This window comes from Heteronotia binoei, chromosome 4 (genome assembly GCF_032191835.1).
Source record: "Heteronotia binoei isolate CCM8104 ecotype False Entrance Well chromosome 4, APGP_CSIRO_Hbin_v1, whole genome shotgun sequence".
In the NCBI taxonomy this organism is placed as follows: domain Eukaryota; kingdom Metazoa; phylum Chordata; class Lepidosauria; order Squamata; family Gekkonidae; genus Heteronotia; species Heteronotia binoei.
The window spans coordinates 136,035,248-136,057,067 of NC_083226.1; the positions used below are offsets into that span (position 1 = coordinate 136,035,248).

At 41.5% G+C, this 21,820-nt stretch overlaps 1 protein-coding gene across 2 annotated transcripts in view; it reads right to left on the minus strand.

Annotated features, from left to right (window-relative positions):
* CERT1 (ceramide transporter 1) overlaps nt 1–21,820 on the minus strand; it is a 105,644-nt gene that overhangs the window by 73,025 nt on the left and 10,799 nt on the right. For both annotated transcript variants that reach the window (XM_060235830.1, XM_060235829.1), the window contains exon 2: nt 21,361–21,495. In XM_060235830.1, the coding sequence (XP_060091813.1) occupies nt 21,361–21,495 (135 nt within the window). The remainder of the gene's footprint in view (nt 1–21,360; nt 21,496–21,820) is intronic.

Below are 21,820 nucleotides of genomic sequence, written 5' to 3' on the forward strand. Positions count from 1 at the left end.
GTGAGGAGCCCTCTAACATACGTCTGTTGTCCTCTGGTAACATCTGGAGTAACTTACGTACCCAAACAATGGACGCCCTGGAAACCAGGGAGGCCGCAGAGGACACCTTCACCATCATGGCCACAGATTCGTATAGTCTTTTCAATGTCGCCTCAGCTTTTTTGTCCAGAGGATCTCTAAGAGAACCCTGGCCATCCTCCGATACCAGGCCTGAGGATTGAAGAGCTGCTACTGGACCGTGCACTGTTGGAGCCTGTAATAATTCATTAGTGTAAGCAGGAAGTGCGTACAACTTTTTGACTAAGTGAGGGAACTGTTTAAGAGAAGCTGGCTTTTCCCATTCCACTCTAAACTGCTTTTCAAAGTATTCTGGAAATGGGAATACATGTTCAGAAGTTTCCCCGCGGGGCAAGAACTCAGTATTTCCACTGGTACTGGACTTAAAACTTCTTTGATTTAGCTACCTTGGCTTCCTCATCAATGGGCCCTTCCTCAATTTTTAAAGCTGAAAGAGTTTTGGCTAGCAAAAAATGGTAATCTTCCTGTCGGAAGAAACGACTAGCCTGCTCAGGTATTTTAACCTCCTCCTGTTCCTCCTCTGAGAAACACTCCCCCTCTTCCCTATCCTCTTGATCAGAGCCAGATGCTATAGATTCAGGCTCAAAAGGCAGAGACTGGGAAGACTGTAACGGGACCTTTCGAGCTGCCTTGGTAGGCCAGGAGAAAGAGCGGGGAGGATCTAAGGGAAAGGTCGGTCCCTGTGGGAGAAGCCCCATTCGGGCGCAAAAGGATCCCATTTCTTCCTGCATCACTCGCCTAATAAAGAGCATAGCCTCTGGGTTCAGAGGGTTGCTCATTGGTACATTACCCCCATCCTGGAAGCCTTCCACTTGCGGCTGCAGGTAGTTCCGCGCCTCCAGAGTACCTGCTCTTAGGGGTTGGAAGGTCTGAGAGCTGAGCCCCGCACTTCCAAAATGGCCGCCGCTGTTCACTGCTGCCCCAAGGCACGTAGCAGGGGCTTCCATTACGCGCCGGCAGTCGATTCGTCTGCGGCCGCATTGGGAAGGGCGCAAATAAGACGCAAAGGCAAGTCAGCACCTTCGACGAAATTCACCGCCACGAGAGGCGCAGCGTGCGACTCTCCCTCCTCATCAGAAAGGAAACCGTCTTTGCTGCAAGCCATTTAGAACGGCCCAAGCTAATCCTCTCTGTTTCCTTTGCCCAGTGAAGGGGAAAAGAAAAGGAGGAAGAGAGAGAGGAATAGCTATGGAAGGGAAAATAAAGAAGAGAAAAAGAGAAAAAAGACTTAGCCTAGCCTTGTGCTGCTGCTCCATGTAGAGGCAGGAACAAAACTGAGGGCGGGGTTATTCTGAAAGTGCCAACAGGAAGGTGAAAAAAGTGTTTCCTGCCTCCCTGAAGGAACAGTAGGAATAACCCACAGAGATGTCTGACAACCTCTGAGGGAGAACTTCATTTGCCACGTTGACGCCCACTCACCCAGCCTCAACAGATCCCTTTGGAGTGCCTCACAATCCTCTCTGCTTCTCACCACCCTAAACAATTTAGTGTCATCTGCAAACTTGGCCACTTCACTGCTCACTCCCAACTCCAAATCATTTATGAACAAGTTGAAGAGCATGGGACCCAGTACTGAGCTTTGCGGCACTTCACTGCTTACCATCCTCCACTGCGAAGACTGCCCATTTATACTCACTCTCTGCTTCCTATTAATTAGCCAGTTTTTGATCTACAAGAGGACCTGTCCTTTTACTCCATGACTCTCGAGCTTACTAAGGAGCCTTTGATGAGGAACTTTATCAAAAGCTTTCTGGAAGGCAAGGAAAACAATATCTTTCGGGTCTCCTTTGTTCACGTTTGTTCACCTCTCAAAGAAATGTAACAGGTTAGTGAGGCAAGATCTTCCCTTACAGAACCCATGCTGAGCCTTCCTCAATAACTCGTGTTCATCAATGTGCCTACTCATTCTGTCCTTGATAATGGTTTCTACCAACTTTCCCAGTATTGAAGTCAGACTGACTGGCCTGTAGTTTCCCAGATCTCCTCTGGAACCCTTTTTAAAGATGGGGGTGACATTTGCTACCTTCCAGTCCTCAGGAACGGAGGCAGATTTCAATGAAAGATTACATATTTTTGTCAGAAGATCCACAAGTTCAACTTTGAGTTTTTTCAGAACTCTTGGATGTATGCCATCCGGACCTGGTGACTTATTAGTTTTTAATTCGTCTATCAGTTGTAAGACCTCCTCTCTTGTCACCTCAATCTGACTCAGGTCTTTCAACACTCCTTCCAAAATAAGTGGTTCTGGAGCAGGCAAACACTTCTCATCTTCCACAGTGAAGACAGAGGCAAAAAATGCATTCAGTTTCTCAGCCATTTCCCTATCCTCCTTCAGTAATCCTTTGACCCCTTGGTCATCCAAGGACCCCACTGTCTCCCTGGCTGGTTTCCTGCTTCTAATATATTTGAAGAAATTTTTATTGTTGGTCTTTATGTTTTTTGCAATATGCTCCTCATAGTCCCTTTTTGCCTGATCACAGTCTTGCATTTGATTTGCCACAGCCTGTGTTCCCTTTTATTAATCTCATTTGGACTAGCTATCCACCACTTAAAGGAGTCCTTCTTACCTTTTACAGCTTCCATTACTTTGTTTGTTAACCATGCAGGCCTTTTCTTAAACCTGTTTGTGCCTTTCCTAACTTGTGGTATATATTTTATCTGCGCTTCTAGGATTGTAGTTTTAAATAGCCTCCAAGCTTCCCCAAGGGTTTTGACTGTATTTACCTGTCCTTTCAATTTCCTCTTCACATGCCACCTCATCTCAGAGAATTTACCCCTTTTAAAGTTAAACATGGTTGTGCTGGTCTTTTGGGGCAACTCCCTATTTATACAAATGGTGAAATCAATAACGTTATGGTCATTGATCCCAAGTGGTGCGATCACTTTTACATCTCTCACCAAGTCTTGGGCATTACTTAGGACCAAATCCAGGATCGCCCCACCCCTGGTAGGTTCAGAGACCATCTGCTCCATAGCACAGTCATTGAGAGCATCTAGAAACTCAATCTCTTTCTTTCGACCAGAACACATATTGACCCAATCAATCTGCAGGTAATTAAAATCACCTATGACGACACAATTTTTATGTTTAGCCACTATCTTTAAGCCTTCCATCATATTATAATCGTCCTCTATCTTTTGATTTGGTGGGCGATAACAAACTCCCATAGTTAAATTTCCTTTTGAGCCCTCTATTTCAACCCAAAGCATTTCTAGAAGGGAATCTAATTCTCTGACCTCAGTCTTACTGGACCGTATGCCCTCTCTGACATACAGAGCCACCCCACCTCCAACCCTTCTGTCCTTATCCTTCCGATATAACTTATTTATTTATTTATTACGTTCAATTTATATCCCGCCGTCTCCACAAGCGGACTCAGGGAGACTTATATCCAGGAATCACCGTGTCCCATTGATTCTCCTCATTCCACCAAGTTTCTGAAATTCCCTCAATTTTTATGTTTTCCCCCAACACTAAACATTCCAACTCACCAATTTTACTTTGAACACTTCTAGCATTTGTGTACAAACATCTATAATGTCCCAGGCAAGCTAGGCCCGCCACCTTCCTCCTGCCGCCTTGAGACTTTGGCAGACACTCCATACTGTTTGTCACCATCTCAGTGGACAACTCTGATCCATTACCCAGAGAAAAGTAACAGCTAACCCTTCATCTCTTTGAGATGAGTCCTCCCAAACCAGAGACATTTCATCTCCTGTTGGCTTTCCCCCAAGATTTAGTTTAAAAACTGCTCTGCGACCTTTTTGATTTTAAGCACTAGCAGCCTGGTTCCATCTGGGGACAAGTGGAGACCGTCTCCTTTGTACAGCTCCCGCTTGTTCCAGAAAGCATCCCAGTGCCTAACAAACTTAAACCCTTCCTCCTTACACCATTGTCTCATCCTCACATTGAGACTTCTAATTTGTGCCTGTCTCTCCAACCCTACATGTGGAACAGGTAGAACTTCTAAGAGGGCTACCTTGGAGGTCCTGGCCTTAAGTCTCCCGCCTAGCAGCCTAAATTTTTCCTCCAGGACCTCACGACTGCATTTCCCCACATCGTTGGTGCCAACATGCACCATGACCACCGGCTCCTCCCCAGCACTGTCTATCAGTCTACCTACTACACACGTAATGTCCATTACCTTCGCACCAGGCGGGCAAGTCACCATACGGTCAGTACGCGGTTTTGCCACCCAGCTGTCTACTTGCCTAAGGATCGAATCATCAACTACCAAGACCCCCCCCTCCCCAGGGATGGTTCCTTGGCGCGAAAAGATTCCCGCTCACCAACTGAAGAAGAGGTCCCTTCTGAGGGAGCATTCCCCTTATCCTCAGCCTGGTGCCCTGTTCCCTCTCGACCCTCATGCTACCTGGCAGCAACGGGGCTGCTATGTTCAGAGCGAAGCTCATCTAACACTCCCCGAGAGTCTTCTCTGAGTGCCTAACTGACTGTCTCTGTTTCTCTAGGTCAGTCACCTCGGCCTCAAGGGTACGAACTCATTCTGAGGACCAGGAGCTCCTTGCATCAAGAACACACCCAAGACTTCTGTCCTGTGGGCAGATAGTCATACATGTGACACTCAGTGCAAAACACTGGAAAGCACCCCCCCCCCCCCCGCTGGCATTCTACCTTCATGATAGCTTTTTAAAAATACAGTCCCCTTTTAAACCCTGTTTGTTTATGTGGCTCCCGTCTGGAGAGTCTACATACCTTACAGAGAACACAAGGAATCTGGGTTCCTGGTTCTTACACAGCCCCCAGGCTAAGAGCCCTTTAGCTCTCTGGCAAGGCGCAGCTTAATAATGCAAAGAGGGTGGGGAACACAGCCACTCCTAATCAATCAGCAACAATCACCTTCACCTTCAGCCCTCCACACAAACTCAGAAGTTTTCAGCAACTTCCCCAGCTGCTGAGCCACAAACCCCACCCTTGTAGCACTTCTCTGCTCTATCCCAGAGCTCTCTGAAATAAAGGAGTGTTGCTTATAGCTGCAACGAAGAATTTGCTAAATGAAACTATACTCATGAATCTGAATTTATGGCAGCTATCTTAAGACAGACTGAATGTGTTAACTGAACCTATGTAATTACTAATATGATGTGGGTTGTATTCACTAAACTAGTGATTCCCTACATAGTATCCATGGGTGTCATGGGTTCCACCTGCACCTTTCCAGGGTGGGGCCAGATGGGTGTGGCCAAGTGGGGCTTTTTAATGCAGGCAGCTTCTTGCAGGCACAGTATATTATCAGTGTGAAAAGCCGAGCAATATTCTAAAACACAGGAGGACTTTACTCTGATTGCTATTAAGCTGTACGGTTAGAACACTTAACGCACCTAACTGAACCTTCTATTGAAGTCATTAGGACTTCTCAGTTTTAATGTGTTATTATTGAAGTGGAAGTTGATAACAAGATGACTACGTCAAGGGTTGATTGCTTTTCCAAAAAATCATTTGTGTCAAGAATATCTCTTAATGTACACATGTGCAAGGAGCTCTCACCCACTCTTCAGCATCAACTGTCATTAGTTACAAGTAACAGTACAGGTTAAAATTGTATTATGTATTTTATATGTATTTTATGTATTTTATTGTATAATTATAATTATTAATGTATTAATGTATTTAAATTGATTTTGTTGGTTTTTATGTTGTAAGCCGCCCTGAGCCCACCTCGGTGGGATAGGGCGGGATATAAATCGAATAAAATAAATAAATAAAATGGCTGGACTCCTGAGAGAAGCTCATGTGAGGATGACAGTCATGAGAAACATTTATTTTCCTCTTGCATAAGTGCATTAGATGCTTGCAAAATTAAGACAGATACTGCCAGATAAGGACTGATTAGCTAGCTCAGTATATATATTTATTGTATGTGTAAACAATATTTTTAAGAACCTAAGAGAAGCCATGTTGGATCAGGCCAATGGCCCATCCAGTCCAACACTCTGTGTCACAAAGTGGCAAAAAACCCCAAGTGCCATCAGGAGGTCCACCAGTGGGGCCAGGACACCAGAAACCCTCCCACTGTGCCCCTCAAGCACCAAGAATACAGAGCATCACTGCCCCAGACAGAGAAATCCAATGATACGTTGTGGCTAATAGCCACTGATGGACCTCTGCTCCATATGCTAATCCAATCCCCTCTTGAAGCTGTCTATGCTTGTAGCCACCACCACTTCCTGTGGCAGTGAATTCCATGTGTTAATCACCCTTTGGGTGAAGAAGTATTTCCTTTTATCAGTTCTAACCCAACTGCTCAGCAATTTCATTGAATGCCCACGAGTTCTTGTATTGTGAGAAAAGGAGAAAAGTACTTCTTTCTCTACCTTCTCCTTCCCATGCATAATCTTGTAAACCTCTATCATATCACCCCTCAGTCGACATTTTAAACTATATATTAATTTTAAAAGGCATCCTATTAAACAAAGCCTGAACCTAGAATGTTGAAGAGCTACTGTCAAGAGTTATGCATAATTTCACTCCCTGGAATTTTCTGGTTGGCCCCACCTCCCATGCAGCTATTTTGGGGTTCTGCCCACCACTCTGTATCAGAATTCCAAAGGTACCCACAGGCTGAAAAAGGTTGAGGACCCCCATACAAAGTAACCCAACACATTAAGAAATGTAGATGTCTAGACCTGAGTAAATGTTAATGATATCAAATTAATGATAAGTGCATTGATATTTCCTACTGTATTCTATTATGTGATCTGCATTATAAGCTGTAATTGTGTTTACAGTTTGTCAGCAGATAGTTTCAAATAATTCTTCTGACACTGTGCTTACATTTTCTTACATGTCTCTTTTATACATAAACAGAATTACCACTACTACTGATGGAATAGAGCTGTGATATAGCAGCTGTTCCACAATTATTGCTGGGGTATACCAAGACAGGAACAGCAGTTTCCCAATGATGACTAATTTTGATAAGAGATGGAGGTTTTTTACTACACAATCCTACCAGAGGGCTACCATGGTTCAATGGTATCCAAGCTCTCCAAGAAGTCTAGAATGTACCTCTAGTACCCCAGGTCATCCAGAGGGTGATAGTTCACAATGAAGCCATGGGACCATAGGCATTGGATAGTAAGTTCTGTGTCCTGAAGGGACTTCTCTCTGCTGTTGGATCGGACTAGGAGATTGTCCAGATGGGGGTGAACGTGGACTCCTTTCCTCCTCAGATAAACCACAGGGTTTATTAAAATCTTGGAGAAGACCCTGGTAGCTGTTGATAATCCAAAGCGCATTGCTCTGTATTGATAATGTTAATCCAGAGGGCAGAGGAAAGCGAGAGAAAGAGAGAATAGTTGAAAAGAAATAAAATTGAGGAGTGAAGCGAAAAAGGAATGAAGAGAAGCTTAGCCTAAACTTTGTGCTGCTGCTCCCTGTAGAGGCAGGAACTAAACTCAGAGGCGGGGTTATTCCGAAGGCGCCAAGAGGAAGCGGGGAGGGAAGTGTTTCCTGCCTCCCTAAAGGAACAATGGGAATAACCCATGGAAATGTCCAACAACCTCTGAGGGAGAACAGAGAGCTCAATGAAAAATATTTAATATACTGACTTCTTTTTTGAGCAAAGGAAGAGCTTCAGCCTCTTACAATGGAGTAAGAAATGTCAACATTTTTCTACCCTAATCTTATGCTGCAAAGGCAGCTCATTTGCCAACAGCCTTAGGCCTTCTTAAATATTCCAAAGGATGAATGGCTAACATGCAACAGAAGGATTTGTCCTTTATAAGCATATCCATCTTAATCATTACAACACATGCAGGGCAGCAAGCACTGCTTTCTCATTTAGATCAGCAAATAAAGACAGCCACCTGTGAATTATTGAAAATCATTATCAGAACCAGGCACCAACAACCCATCTGCTAATGCCTCCGTCCATCTTGATATACAACACTGTCTTTTTTTTACAGCTCAAACTACAAAGCCAAACACCACATGCCACTTGGAACATAATATTTAGCATCTGGTCCCTGTTTGAGGGGCCAGTGCTATTAGCACTGCTTGCTAATAATACACTTTTATTCTCCTTCTCTGGAAACTGTTACTGAATAAAGGGTAAGAGGAATGGATTGGCAGCAGAAAATTCATGCAATATTCTGAAGGTTCAAGATGCCATCTCAGTTAAGAGATCTCAGGCACAGGTATTGGGCAAGCAAGTCTCTCCACCTGAAATTCAGAGAACTACTATCAAAAATCAGCAACAATACCGAGATAGCTCGATCCATGGCATAATTCAGTTAAAGATGTAGAGAGCTAGCATGGTGCAGTGGTTAAGAGCAGCAGGACTCTAATCTGGAGAACCAGGTTCAACTCCATACTCTTCCACATGAAGCCAGCTAGGCAACCTTGGGTCAGTCACAATTCTCTCAGAGTCTCAGTCAAAAAAAAAATCTACCTCACTACTTAGTGGTTAATAATGGTAAGAAGAGTTACAGCTTAAAGCTAACAGACAATCTTTGGATCTCCAAGCTATACTACACACAATGCCATACAATAATAATTATTCAAGTGTGTGCATATTTAAAAGCTTTAAATTCTCAAGGAACTTACAGACCCTGAAGCAAAAATCCCAAACACACATACACAAAACCAGTGTTGTATTGGTTAGACTGTTGGTCTAGGATTTGAGCAATCCAGGTTTGAACCCCTACTCTGGCATAGAAATTTGCCGTGTCATACTTTCAACCTAATCTACCTCACAGTGTGGTTGCCAAGATACAATGGAGAACAATGTAAGCCACTATGGATCATCAATGAGGAGTAAGGTTGGGTACAAATGGCAAGAATAAAATTAGCATTCAAATCAAACACTGCTTCCAGATTTGTAGGAGCTTGTAAATTATATGGAAATTTTTTACGTTGACTATAACAACCTAATCAATATATTAACCAGGCAAAAGGCTCTGAATCCTTAACTTCCTCTAAGGGATACATTGTGATGTCATCTCTTATTTTCTTTGAAATAAGGAGACCTGTTTGAGGTACCTTAAAACAATAAAGCCAATCATTAACACATAGCTATAAAAACAGTAACACAAACATCCATATTGACCAGCCTATATTGAAAAAGAGTTCATGGGCCAGATGCAAGACTACTAAAAGAGTATTTTCACAGTGAGGTTCCACTACTGAAAAAGCCATCTCTGGTCACCATTCACCTCACTTCTGCTGGCAGTAGCACAGAGATCAGGGTTTCAGAAAAGGATCTTAATTGGCAGGCTGGACAATATGAGTAGAGGTGTTCTTCCAGTACCTTGGCCTCAAGCCATTTAGGTCCTCATGGATAAGAACCAACACTGAATAGTGCCTGGAGACAGATGAGCAGCAAATGCAGATCTTTTACCACACATATGATACAAGCTTATTTCCCCATTTTGCCTAGTTCTGTTATTTTTCACTAATACATTCTTTGGAAGCTGGTGGCCTGACATAGTGGCTCACTATGCTGTAAAAGGGATTCAGCTATGTGAATTCATCATTAATTTAGCACTGAATCCACAATAAAACTAGCAAGCATACACTCAGTTTTACTTCATGCTGAAATGTAATCAGGGCTGCTTTTTAATGGATACTCCTACAACTTATGAAAGTATTTAACTTTATTATTCTAATTTCAAGGTAGTTCATAATGCCATGTGAAATTTTAGAACAGATTGCTGGACCTGGAAACTCTAGAAGTGGGGAGGCGGTGGGAACCCAGAAAGAAATGCATATTATAAGTAGTAATGAAATACATTGAGATTAAAGGTAAATGCAGTCCCCTGTGCAAGCACCAGTCGTTTTTGACTCTTGGGTGACATTGCTTTCACAACGTTTTCCTGGCAGACATTTTATGGGGTGCTACCCTGTGGTGCAGTGTGTTAAAGCTGCAGTACTGCAGTCCTAAGCTCTGCTCATGACCTGAGTTCGATTCCCGGCAGAAGCTGGGTTTTCAGGTAGCCGGCCCAAGGTTGACTCAGCCTTCCATCCTTCCGAGGTCGGTAAAATGAGTACCCAGCTTGCTGGGGGGAAAAGTGTAGATGACTGGGGAAGGCAATGGCAAACCACCCCCATAAAAAGTCTGCCATGAAAACGTTGCGAAAGCAACGTCACCCCAGAGTCGGAAACAACTGGTGCTGCACAGGGGACCTTTCCTTGCCACTGCCTTCCCCAGTCATCTATACTGGGTACTCATTTTACCGACCTAGGAAGGATGGAAGGCTGAGCCAACCTGGAGCCGGCTACCTGGAACTAGCTTCTGCTGGGATCGAATTCAGGTCTTGAGCAGTACTCCAACTGCAGTACTGCAGCTTTACCACTCTGCACCATGGGGCTCTTGAGATGATAAGCTATATTTTTCACAGGTTCCATAGAGCTCACAGAGCTGAACAGGTAGCGCTACACTGCAGTCAAGTACAATTTACAACAGAAGGTTACTATAGATTATAAGCAATTGTAACCACCCTACAAATCTATGTTGTGTGCAACTAGAACAGTTACATTTTTGCTTTCTATATGCCTGTTTTTCCATTCTACATGACAAAACTGCATATTCCTTCACTTGTCCAAAGAAATCTACCAGTTCACCAGTCTCTTATCATTTTTAGTTTTCTTGGGGGACATCTTTTATTCTTTCCACTGCAAAAAATTTACAATCAAGCCTATCTGGACCCTTAGTGAGGATCTTACAAGTAGAGGAACATGGCTCAGCAGTAGAGCACAAGCTTTCCATACAGGAGATCCCAGATTCAATTCACCTCCAGTTAAATAATCTTGTAGGTTTGGAGAAAGACATGTCTTTACCTAGGACTCTGAAGAGATGCTGCCTAGCCAATGTAGGTAACAATGAGCAGGATGAGCTAATGGTTTGTCTCAGTATAATGCAATTCACCTACATAACACAGAGAAATGAATGGACACTGCCAACTTTCTGTTATGGTGATAATTCCTTGTAATTTATGGATCACTGCTCCAACACATCCCCTCTCTCACTCATGTACACAGTACTGACTATGGAGGAGTTGGGCTAAAGGTGAGCTAGCTGAACAGCTCTGACACACATGAGAAAGTGTTCAGTAACAGTCACTTATGTATATTTTTCCTTTAAGTATTAAATGGTTACCATTCCTCAGTTTATATATATATTAAAAACTCTTTATGCTATGAAACATGGAAAATACAAACATTTTAACTTTTGGCAAATAAAAAGCAATAATATAGCAATTGTAAATTGTACATAAAAGGGTAAAAATAGTCCCCTATGTGAGCATCGAGTTGTTACCAACCCATGGGGTGACGTCACATCCTGAAAAGACATCTTCTTAGCAGACTTTTTATGGGGTGGTTTGTCATTGCCTTCTCCAAGAAAGTACACAGGGAAAGGTTAAAACATTATACAGAATATAATGTGTATTTGCTAAGAAGCCATTTCTTAACATAGTTTTCTACATATTCAAAAAAGGGAGATCATTTTTCCAGGAAATGTGAATGAAATAAAGAATTTTCAGCTATGAAAATGTGGTCCATGGCAAGAAGTTCCCAAGTTTTTTGAAACCATTGTCTTAGCGATGGTGTATGGATGGAGATTTCCAAATATGAGGTTTTGGTAGCTACCAACAATAATGAGATCAGTTCCTTCCATAAATTAGGTACAGGGAATTTCTCCCAAATATTGAGTAGGATAAGTTTAGGGAAAAGAGAAATTGAATAGCCTGGGATTCTTCTGATATTGTTCAGGATCATTTCCCAGAAAATTTGGGACTTAGGATAACTCCACCAGCAGTGGAAGGTGTCTGTCAGATCACAGTATTTAGGGTAATTAGACAGATTCATTAAAGGCAGTTTCCAAGGGGTTATGTGCTATCTAGTAACTATCTTACAAAATTGGAGTTCTACGTTGATATTTTAGTTGTAAAGATAGGAGAAGTCCAAACTGAGTTCCAAAGCTGTTCTTCAATTTCAGAGTTACAATTTTTCTGCCATTTATTTTGCAATAAAACTGGGAGGGATGATTTTTTAATAGAATTTATGAATTTGTAGAGCAAGAAAATTATCCGCTTTTAATGTTTAACAAAAAATTCCTCTGAGAGCGAGCAAAGTTACCAAAGTATACTGTGATAACTGCACAGTCTTGACAGCACCAAATCACTGACAACTGCCCACCTATTTGGAAAACAAAACAAAACAATAAAAGCTTGGTAACTGTTACCTATCAGCAACAGATTTTTATTTTAATGTTTGCTATTATGTTTATCTTGCAATAAAGCATTACAGATAATCACATGTAGCTGATGCCCATGGACCACCTCAAGGATTTTACTCCAAATGCCCCATATCATGTGGAAGGGAGTAGTAACTGGCTGCTGCTGGCCTCTCACTCTTCAACTCCCACATTCACATCACCCAACTTGCCTGCCCAAATCCAATCTGTATCAACATTAGCCTCAAGTACCTCTCCTAAACCCCGAGGGCCCTCCTGCAACTTGCAATTCTCCACCACAAAACTTTCTAGGATCCTATGTGCCATTACCTGACCTCCCAAATCCTCTTATGTGCCAGAACGGCTGCTCTTCCCCCTCCTGAATCCTTTTCCACTGACCAAAGGCCACCAACGTGCATTCCATACCCTCCCGCCTTGCCAGCAAATGCTGACAACATGCAAATTCCATAACCCTTCATACAAATACAAGCTAACTGAAATGAGGGAAAGAATATAATGAAGCATACAGTAACAGTTATTGTTAGGTCAGCTCCTTTGCACTAGTAACAACATTTTCTGGTCCTTAAAATTATGCTTCACTGTATATAATGGTGGATTCAGGTGGGTGGCCATGCTGGTCTGAAACAGTAGAACAAAGTTTGAGTCCAGTGGCACCTTTATGACTAACAAAGTTTTATTCATGGTACGAGCTTTTGTACACACATACATTTCTTTAGATACTCAGAGTTACCTGTCCATACATATAGCTAGACTTACATCTGTTAAAACATCTTCATTATGTTGTATGCTAATTTACTGCCTACCCTCTAGCGCTCTCTCTCTCTCTCTCTCTCTCTCTCTATATATATATATATAGAGAGAGAGAGAGAGAGAGAGAGAGAGAGAGAGAGAGAGACTGAGACTGACTGACTGGTAACGTCCATTTCAATGTATCTGAAGAAGTATGCATGCATACGAAAGCCCATACCTTGAATAAAACTTTGTTGGTCTTAAAGGTGCCAATGGATTCAAATTTTGTATATTGGGCTCAAAGGCCTTTTTTGGCATTGTCATTTGAATCAATTTTACTTCTAATATAAAAGTAAATAATATGCAACATTTAAAGTTTACAAAGCTTAGAAAGGCCTGGTGCAGGTTTATAACACTTGCAGGGCCTGTTTTAAATAAGGATTAGCAAGCAAGTTGACAACTAGCTGGGGGAGAGTCATGGGACTCTACAGCCTAATTCCACTACATGGGCATGAGCCTGCTTGTTGCTGTCCTTTTATGTTCCCTCTCTAATATTCTTACACATTGACTATAATCAAAAGCTTTCTGATTTTGGAAACCTTTAATCCAGATCCAATTGGTCTTGTATATGAACAATGTGCAACTATCACCCCTACTACCACAACAATCTGGGATTCTAAACCCTTAATCTAGGGTTAGAATTCTGACTTGTGAAGAACGTGTATTTCCTCCAGGCACATACATTCAGATGTCATAGCAAACTATTATTTTATTAATATCCCTGCTAGACTTGTTTTGTTTCTGCAAGGCATGAGGCTGAATTGCTTAGATTGGCCTTTGGAAGGCAATCACATTTGGGCTGTTTTAATAGTGGTATTGTGATCACCAAATACTGTAGTAATTTACTATTTGTTATTTGTTTTATATGGTTTTTAACCTTATTGGTTTTAATGTTGTAAGTCACAAGACCCTTCCAGTGAGCAGTGCAGAAAGAAAGATTTATGGCTCCTGAAACTAGACTGATTTCAGTTGTACTCCACAATGGAAACAACCATAGCAACAAGAAAAGTTCACATGAAATATATGCAGTTCATTTCTAATTAGCTAAACTTTCTCTGAAGCATCTCTAAGCTACAGACTAGCCAACATCTAAATATTTTTACTTGTAATGGCTGTTAACCTGCAAACAATATTCCAGAGGTTAAGCTTGCTTTGAATCACAGCTGGCAACATGGAAACCTAGTGCATTTTGGATGTTTTAGGGTAGGCAACCTAAAGTTAATGTTGATTAAAACTCTTCACAAGGACATGGGAAAATATTTCATGTCACAAGGCTAATTTTTACCATCTAAAACCATGGATCAATTAATTCTTGCCTAGTAAACAGACATCCAAAAACACTCTGGAAATCTCCCTGTGGTCTGAGTTTAAGTGCTTATAAAATAGATCGACTATACAAATGAGTACTGATGACAACAATTCTCATTTTTACAAGTCACATATACCTATACATGGTTCATGTTAAGCAACAAATCTTTCATTAGTTTTACAATGCAAGGTATTCCTATTTATCTTGCAAGGCTCTCCAACAACTGATATCAAGTTGATGGCACAAAAAGCAACCACAATAAACTGAAAATGTATTATGACCCAAACAACTAAACCAAAAGAACAACAAACTTACCTATAACAAGCTGTATCATCAATTTTTATTACATAGTAAACAACACTAACATGTATATCTAAAAACTGGTTCACTTATTTCCACCTCTCTGGATCTTGAAAAGGTGGAACACACACTTTGAAGTGCAAGCCATGCATCAGTTGCCTTCAAAATGTTGAGATTTACCACATTTATCCCCTTTGAGGTTTGGGTGTAAAACAGAAGGAATGGATGACATCAATAGCTTCACGAAGTATATTTATAAAAATGTATGTAGAAATTTTTTTTATTAATGCTAATCAGAGATACAACTCTGGAGCCAGGCCAGATCTTGTATGTCCATGTTGGTAGAACAGCTAGACATTTAGAAGCTGTTGCTAATATTAAAAATCAAGACAATATTAGAAGTTCAGAATTGTCAAGATGGGCCATATTTTTAAGCCTTTCAAAGAAACTGCTTCACATCTAAAGTTTGTAAAACAGGAACAAAGGAAACAAACCTCTGTCTTCGTTGTACAGAGAAGTGATATCCTCTGCAGTATAACATCTAATATGTTTTTACAGGCTTTTTAATGCTTCCACCCCTACTTCCCCTCCAGTTCCATTATGACTCCCAAACAATGGCTTCTCTAAATAACCCAGAAATAAATCAGGTTTTGGACAGGAGGTGGGAACTTTTTCATCGCTATGAAGTAATTCTGACAAATTATTTCATGCTATCATCTATTTTAGAATTATTGTTTACGTGTGTCTATTTCACTGGAGACGTTTTCAGGTTTGTCAAAAGTTCTGTCTTGCTCCAATCTCTGGGTTTCAATATCCTCTTATGGGACTGCTATTTGCTGTTAGAATATACATGTGGGAACCTGCAAAGACTTCTGAGAGACATCTCATTTTCCCCTTCCCCCACTATCTCCTCTCTCTCTCTTCCCTGAAAGCCCCCATATTCTCCCTTTCCCTGCCTCCTTCTCTCCTTCCCACCCAACAACCAACCTGCATTTGTCTACCCCTCTGTCATCAGCCTTCCCTCTCCTCCCCAGCAGCCTCTACCTAGGATAACCATGGCCCAGTTGAGTGGTGCTGGCCAAGGAGCCAGGCCCACTTGCATGGTAGGGAACCCTCAAGGACTTGTGGTAGGAGGGCCACCCTGGTCCGTAGCCATGAGAGGGCCTCATGGGGCACAGCCTGCTGACTTATTTGCGAGGCCCCCTAACATTCCAGCCCTACCTGGCCTCCTGACTTGCTCCCTGGCTCTCTGTGATTCCAATCACAGGCGGGAAGCAGTTGCTGACTTTCCTGACATTTAAAGGCGCCACCGATCAGCTGATTAACGGGCCTTTTAAATTGCACCAGACGCTGGAGGCTGCCTCAGCCATCCCTCTGGCACACAATATGAATGGGGGGGGGGGGGAGGCAGCAGCGGGTGGCAACAGCAACAAGAAGCAAAGGGAAGAAAATTGTGCTGGGTACACAATTTGAGTGATGGGGGGGAGGAGGCACCAGAGGCAACAAGAAGGAAAGGGAATTGCTCCAGGTGTGCAATTTGAGTGGTGGGGGAGGGGGGAGGAGACAGCGATTGCAACGAGAAAGGAAAGGAAGGGAATTGCGCTGGGTGTGCAATTTGAGTGGTGGAGGAAGGGGGAGGAGGCAGTGGCAGCAAAGGGAAGGGAAGGAAATAGTGCCAGAGGCTGCCTCAGCTGCCCCTCTGGTGCGTAATTTGAGTGGCAAAGGGATGGAGGGAAGAGGAAGCAGCCGCAGCGAGGGCAAAACTTGGAAGGAACTTAGGAAGGGAAGGGAATTGTGCCAGAGGCTGCCTCAGCTGCCCCTCCAGTGGGTGATTTGAGTGGCAGAAGGTGGGGAGGGGGGAGGGAGGAGGAGGCAGTGGCGACAAGACTTAGAAGGAACTTAGGAAGGGAATCGCCCGGGAGGCCAAAGTCTGCCTCAGCCACCCCTCCAGATCACAATTTGAGTGTCAGGGGAGAGGGAGGGAGGGGGCAGCAGGCAGGAAGGAATGGAAAGGTGGGAAGGAAGGAATGTGGAATGGAAGGCTGAGGGAACGAAGCCACTGAGTGCCCCTGAAAATATTTGAGGCCCCCTAACTTCCCAAATCATGGCTACGAGCCTGGGGGCACCTCACTTTCCCTTTCACCCACCTCCCCACATTATTTCCTCTTTCCCTCCTTTAGGCAATCCACATGTCCTCTCCCCTTTCCCTGCCTCATTGACTTCTTCTTAGGCATTCACCAACCTACATTTTATCTGCATCCCATCTTCTGCTACGTACGATTTATTTACTTCATTTATACCTTACATTTATCTTCACTGGGGACCAAAGCAGCTTACATCCCCCCTTCTTTTTTATCCTCATGATAATCTTGGGAGGCAAGTTATATTGGAAGCAATGTTCCCTCTGAGCTGAGTTAATGTGAGCTAGCTCACAGTTTTCTAGCCTCTGGCTCACAAATTTTTCTCTTAGGCCATGAAAAATAGCAAACTAATTTATGTAGTAGCTCATAACTTTATGTAGTAGCTCATGAAATAGAATTTTGGCTCACAAGACTCAACAGCTTAGAGGGAGTATTGGTGGGAAGTATGTGACTAGTCCAGAATCACTCAGTGAATGAGATTCCATAGCAAGATGGGAATTCAAATCTAGGTTTCCCAGACCCTACATTCTGATGCTCTAACCATGGCTGCTGTTGAACAGTAGCAAGCAGCCCAGCACAGTCATGCAAGTTGGGTGGTACTGACACCTACTGACTACTTTGTCCAGCCCTGGCTTCTCCCTGTAAGTCTTTGCTCAAAGGCCAAAACAGCCCTGGAAAGGACCCTGCCCTCTCCTCGTCTTTACTCACAGAAACCCAGCCTGGAATGCAATGACTCTGAAACAATGGCAACTGAGGGAATCAATTTCTTAGGGTTCTATGCACTTCTGTTATCATTTGGGAGTTTTTAAACATACCCAATATATTGTTTTTTGAAGACCATATTTTTCTACAAACATAGCCTAGTGGCTATTAGAATAAGAGATTACTACTACATAAGTTTTTTTTAAAACTAACTTCTGTACCATGAACCTGCAAACAAAAAGAAGCAACACATGATGATTATATTTTAGGACGGAAGTCTCCTCTTTCATACTGGCCATATGAGACAGCTAAGAGAAGCTTTGGACAAGGTAACAAAGTGATTCATTTATTGATCAGCTTAAAATAGCTAAACTCCATCCACCTACTGCTTAATACTTTTGGGACAGGCCATCTGAAAACTGCCTTCATCTATATGAAGGTCTGTTTCTCAAGCACTTATCTGGAAATACCAGCCTCTGGAAATTAGGAAGTATAGGATAGTCAGGAGGTAATGTTTTCACTCAAAGAATAATTAACTTGTGCAATTCATTGCCATAAGACATAATGATGTCTATTCATTTTGTTTCCTTAAAAGAAGAGTAGACAAATTCATGGGGAATAGGTCCATCAACAGCTAGATCCAGGGGGGAGCTGTGTTGGTCTGAAGCAATAGAACAAAGTTGGAGTGAAGTGGCACCTTTAAGACCAAAAAAGTTTTATTCAGAATGTAAGCTTTTGTGTGCACACCGTTTGTCAGATGATGAAATGGGGTAGAGCGAGCAGTGCTCCGTATAGCTGGTGGTTAAGCTTGCAAAATAGTACAAAGCTAGAATCCAATGACAAAATAGTGAAATAAACAAATTGAAAGAATAGCAAATTTGGTCTGGATAGCATCAGTTGTGTTGGAAAACAGCAAAAGCAATAAACATGTCAGAAACAGAGAACGATGGTGAGAGTCCACCATCACTAGGCAATAAATGCAGTTTGTTAATTCTATTTCTCCTCAAACATGGGTTACAGAACATCTTTTTCTTAGAGGTGTTTCTGTCCACCTAATTAACTTTTTAACATGCAGCATAGCATTATAAACATCATTTCAGTTTGCCAATACAAAAACGAATACATTAGAATATAGTGGCAGATGGGTTTACCATATGTAATGATATAAACTAATATCCCTTATTCCAGTTTGTCAATACAAAAAAGACATTATTCTGATACACCGTTCTAAAGGAGAAATACAGTGGAATACAGTGAATTAAATATATAATGAGATAAGAAACCAATATCCTTGTTCAGTCCCAGGGAAGTGTTTGTTCCAAGTTTCATAATAACTTGTAATTCAGCAATTTCCCTTTCCATTGTGTTCTTGAATTTTCTTTGCAGTAAAACCGCTACTTTCTGACATGTTTATTGCTTTTGCTGTTTTCCCACACAACTGATGCTATCCAGACCAAACTTGCTATTCTTTCAATGTGTTGATTTCACTATTTTGCCATCGGATTCTAACGCTGTACTATTTTGCATGCTTAACCACCAGCTATATATAGCACTGCTCACTGTACCCCATTTCATCATCTGACAAAGTGTGCGTGCATACGAAAGCTTACATTCTGAATAAAACTTTGTTTGTCTTAAAGGTACCACTGCACTCCACATTTGTTCCATCAATGGCTTTTAGCTGTGAAACAGGAAATTGGGCTAGTTGGGACCACTTACTTCAGCAAGCTGCTCTTATTTAATTTTATAGTAGAAAAATGTCTCAATTACACACCATTAAAGTAGAAAATTTAAATAACCAACTAACTACAAATAGTCTCCAAAACTACTTTTCCATTTAACTTCTGAAGAACAGTAGGTTCTGCACTAACCCCAGTAGCAAGCAATTACATTAAGAATTCCTATTGATATACAGACTATATTCTTCAAATCTGTGAAGACCTTTGTAGTGTCTGGTCTTCCCATTTTAAACAACTGCAATGGCATAGAGCATTTACAAAAAGATTTATCTAGCATTGATACATTATGGCCAGCTCATACATATGCTGTTACACAACTGCTCTCAAAGGGATCTATAAACTCAGGTCCAAATTAGATAAGACAGTGTCCATGGTTCTGACCCATAGATACCACTGCCATTTTAAAAAGTTTTTTTAGGTATCTTAAGGCCCTGATCAGGCTTGCAGTGTGATGGTCTGAGGTGCTCTTGCCCCTTCCCCTCCATGTAGTTTCTCTTTTAGAATAAGCAAAATGTTTCTTAAAATATGGTTTTTCTCATTCAAAATGTACAGCATGAAAAATTCTTTTTTATTTTGGAAAACCCTGGGAAAAAATCTTTTTACTTTGGTGATATCTGCTTTTTAATTCAAAATGTGTACTATAAATTTTTTGTGTGACAATACCTAAGTATATTGTAGACATATACACATTTTTTTAAATGTTAATAATTTGGGCAATTAGTACAGAGCAATGCATTTAATACATTATCAAAAAATTCAGTGTGTTAAATGATGAAGTATGACTTAATATTCTAATGCTGGTTGTCCTATATATTATGACTATATGACAGTGTTCCTGTCCAAAATGTATTTACTACAGAATTTTTTCTAACTTCATTTCCCCCTCTCAGATGACAAAAATAAAGGTACAGGAGCTAAAATAGCATAAGCAACAATCTGCAATTCTCTCTCAAGTATTGATATTTTTCCAGTTTCTCTCATAGAAAGTCAAGACATTGATACTTTAAATTCCATTAAACACACCCAATAGTAAATTTTTACATACTAGCAGTTATAACTGATCCATTTTAAGTTATAATGGATCCTATTGGCAAATACAAGAACTCGTGGGCATTCGATGAAATTGCTGAGCAGACAGGTTAAAATGGATAAAAGGAAGTACTTCTTCACCCGAAGGGTGATTAACATGTGGAATTCACTGCCACAGGAGGTGGTGGCAGCCACAAGTATAGCCACCTTCAAGGGGGGTTTAGATAAAAACATGGAGCACAGGTCCATCACTGGCTATTAGCCACAGTGTGTTTATATATAAAATTTTTTGCCACTGTGTGACACAGAGTGTTGGACTGGATGGGCCGTTGGCCTGATCCAACATGGCTTCTCTTATGTTCTTATTTAAGGTGTTAAACCAGTAAATTAATAGGTTTAATAGGAAAGTCAGCACTGCACATATTTCAGCCTCTCAAACTTCAGTTTTTAAAAACAAACACACTCCTCCCCCCCCCCCCCGGCTTTAAAATTCCTAGAAATTTTATTAGGGAGCACCCATTCTATATTGGCTCTCGGGCACATATTGGTAACCTGACCTTAGATGACTTTTTCAAAACACATCAAAGACATAAAAATGAAAAGTTACCTATGAAAAGGCCGATTCAAAGCAATCTTTGTGCAACATTCCTATTGCCAAAGACAGAAGCCACTTTTTAAAATAGCAGCTTGTGCCTAATAGTGGCAACTGCTGCTGCACGGGGGGGAGGGGGAGGGGGGAGAGAGAATCAAAGCTCTAGTTACATCCACAGTTATCTTTCTGGATTCTAGCCAGTGCCTTTTCAGAATGAATTATGAAATTGCTATGTATCTCAAACTATATATCCCACAGGCAAAACATATGGAATTTTCAAATGGGGGGGGGGGATTTTCTACCCTTGCTGTGGCCCATTTAAAATAGCTTCAGTTTTCTTATCATACTACTGACATAAGGTTGTACAGAAAGTTACTCTGGTTTGACTGCATTTGCCAACATTTATCATTCTTTAGAAATGCAACATCTAAAGCAGTTGGGTAACTTGGGAAATAAAGCAACTTACTGTAATGACAGCCTTACTCAGACAGATGGAACCCCGGCAGCCATATTCTGTTTCATCTTCAGACTTGTAGTAGCTTAGAGTGTTGTTTTTCAAGACCACCCATCGGTCCTGCCACCCATGGATGTAGTTGGTCCACTAGAGAGAAGAAACAAAAACATTTCAGCAAGAAGAAAAAAGCTTTAAAGAAGTATTCTTCTGCATAGCATCTTCCTATTAAATCTTTCTATAACCTTTTTAGTTCATTCCAGATCAATGATATATTCAAAATCCATATCAGAATTATAAAGTATTACAAATAGCAGACATGCTCACAGTTTTTGAAAGCTGCTTCCAATACATCTGTTAAATCATATGCGTGTTTACTTACACTAGATTAAACAGGGAATTTTATTCCCCCACTAAGTATAGCTAGTATTGTAGTCTGATGCATACAAAAACACTGCACTAGTGTATTGGTGCA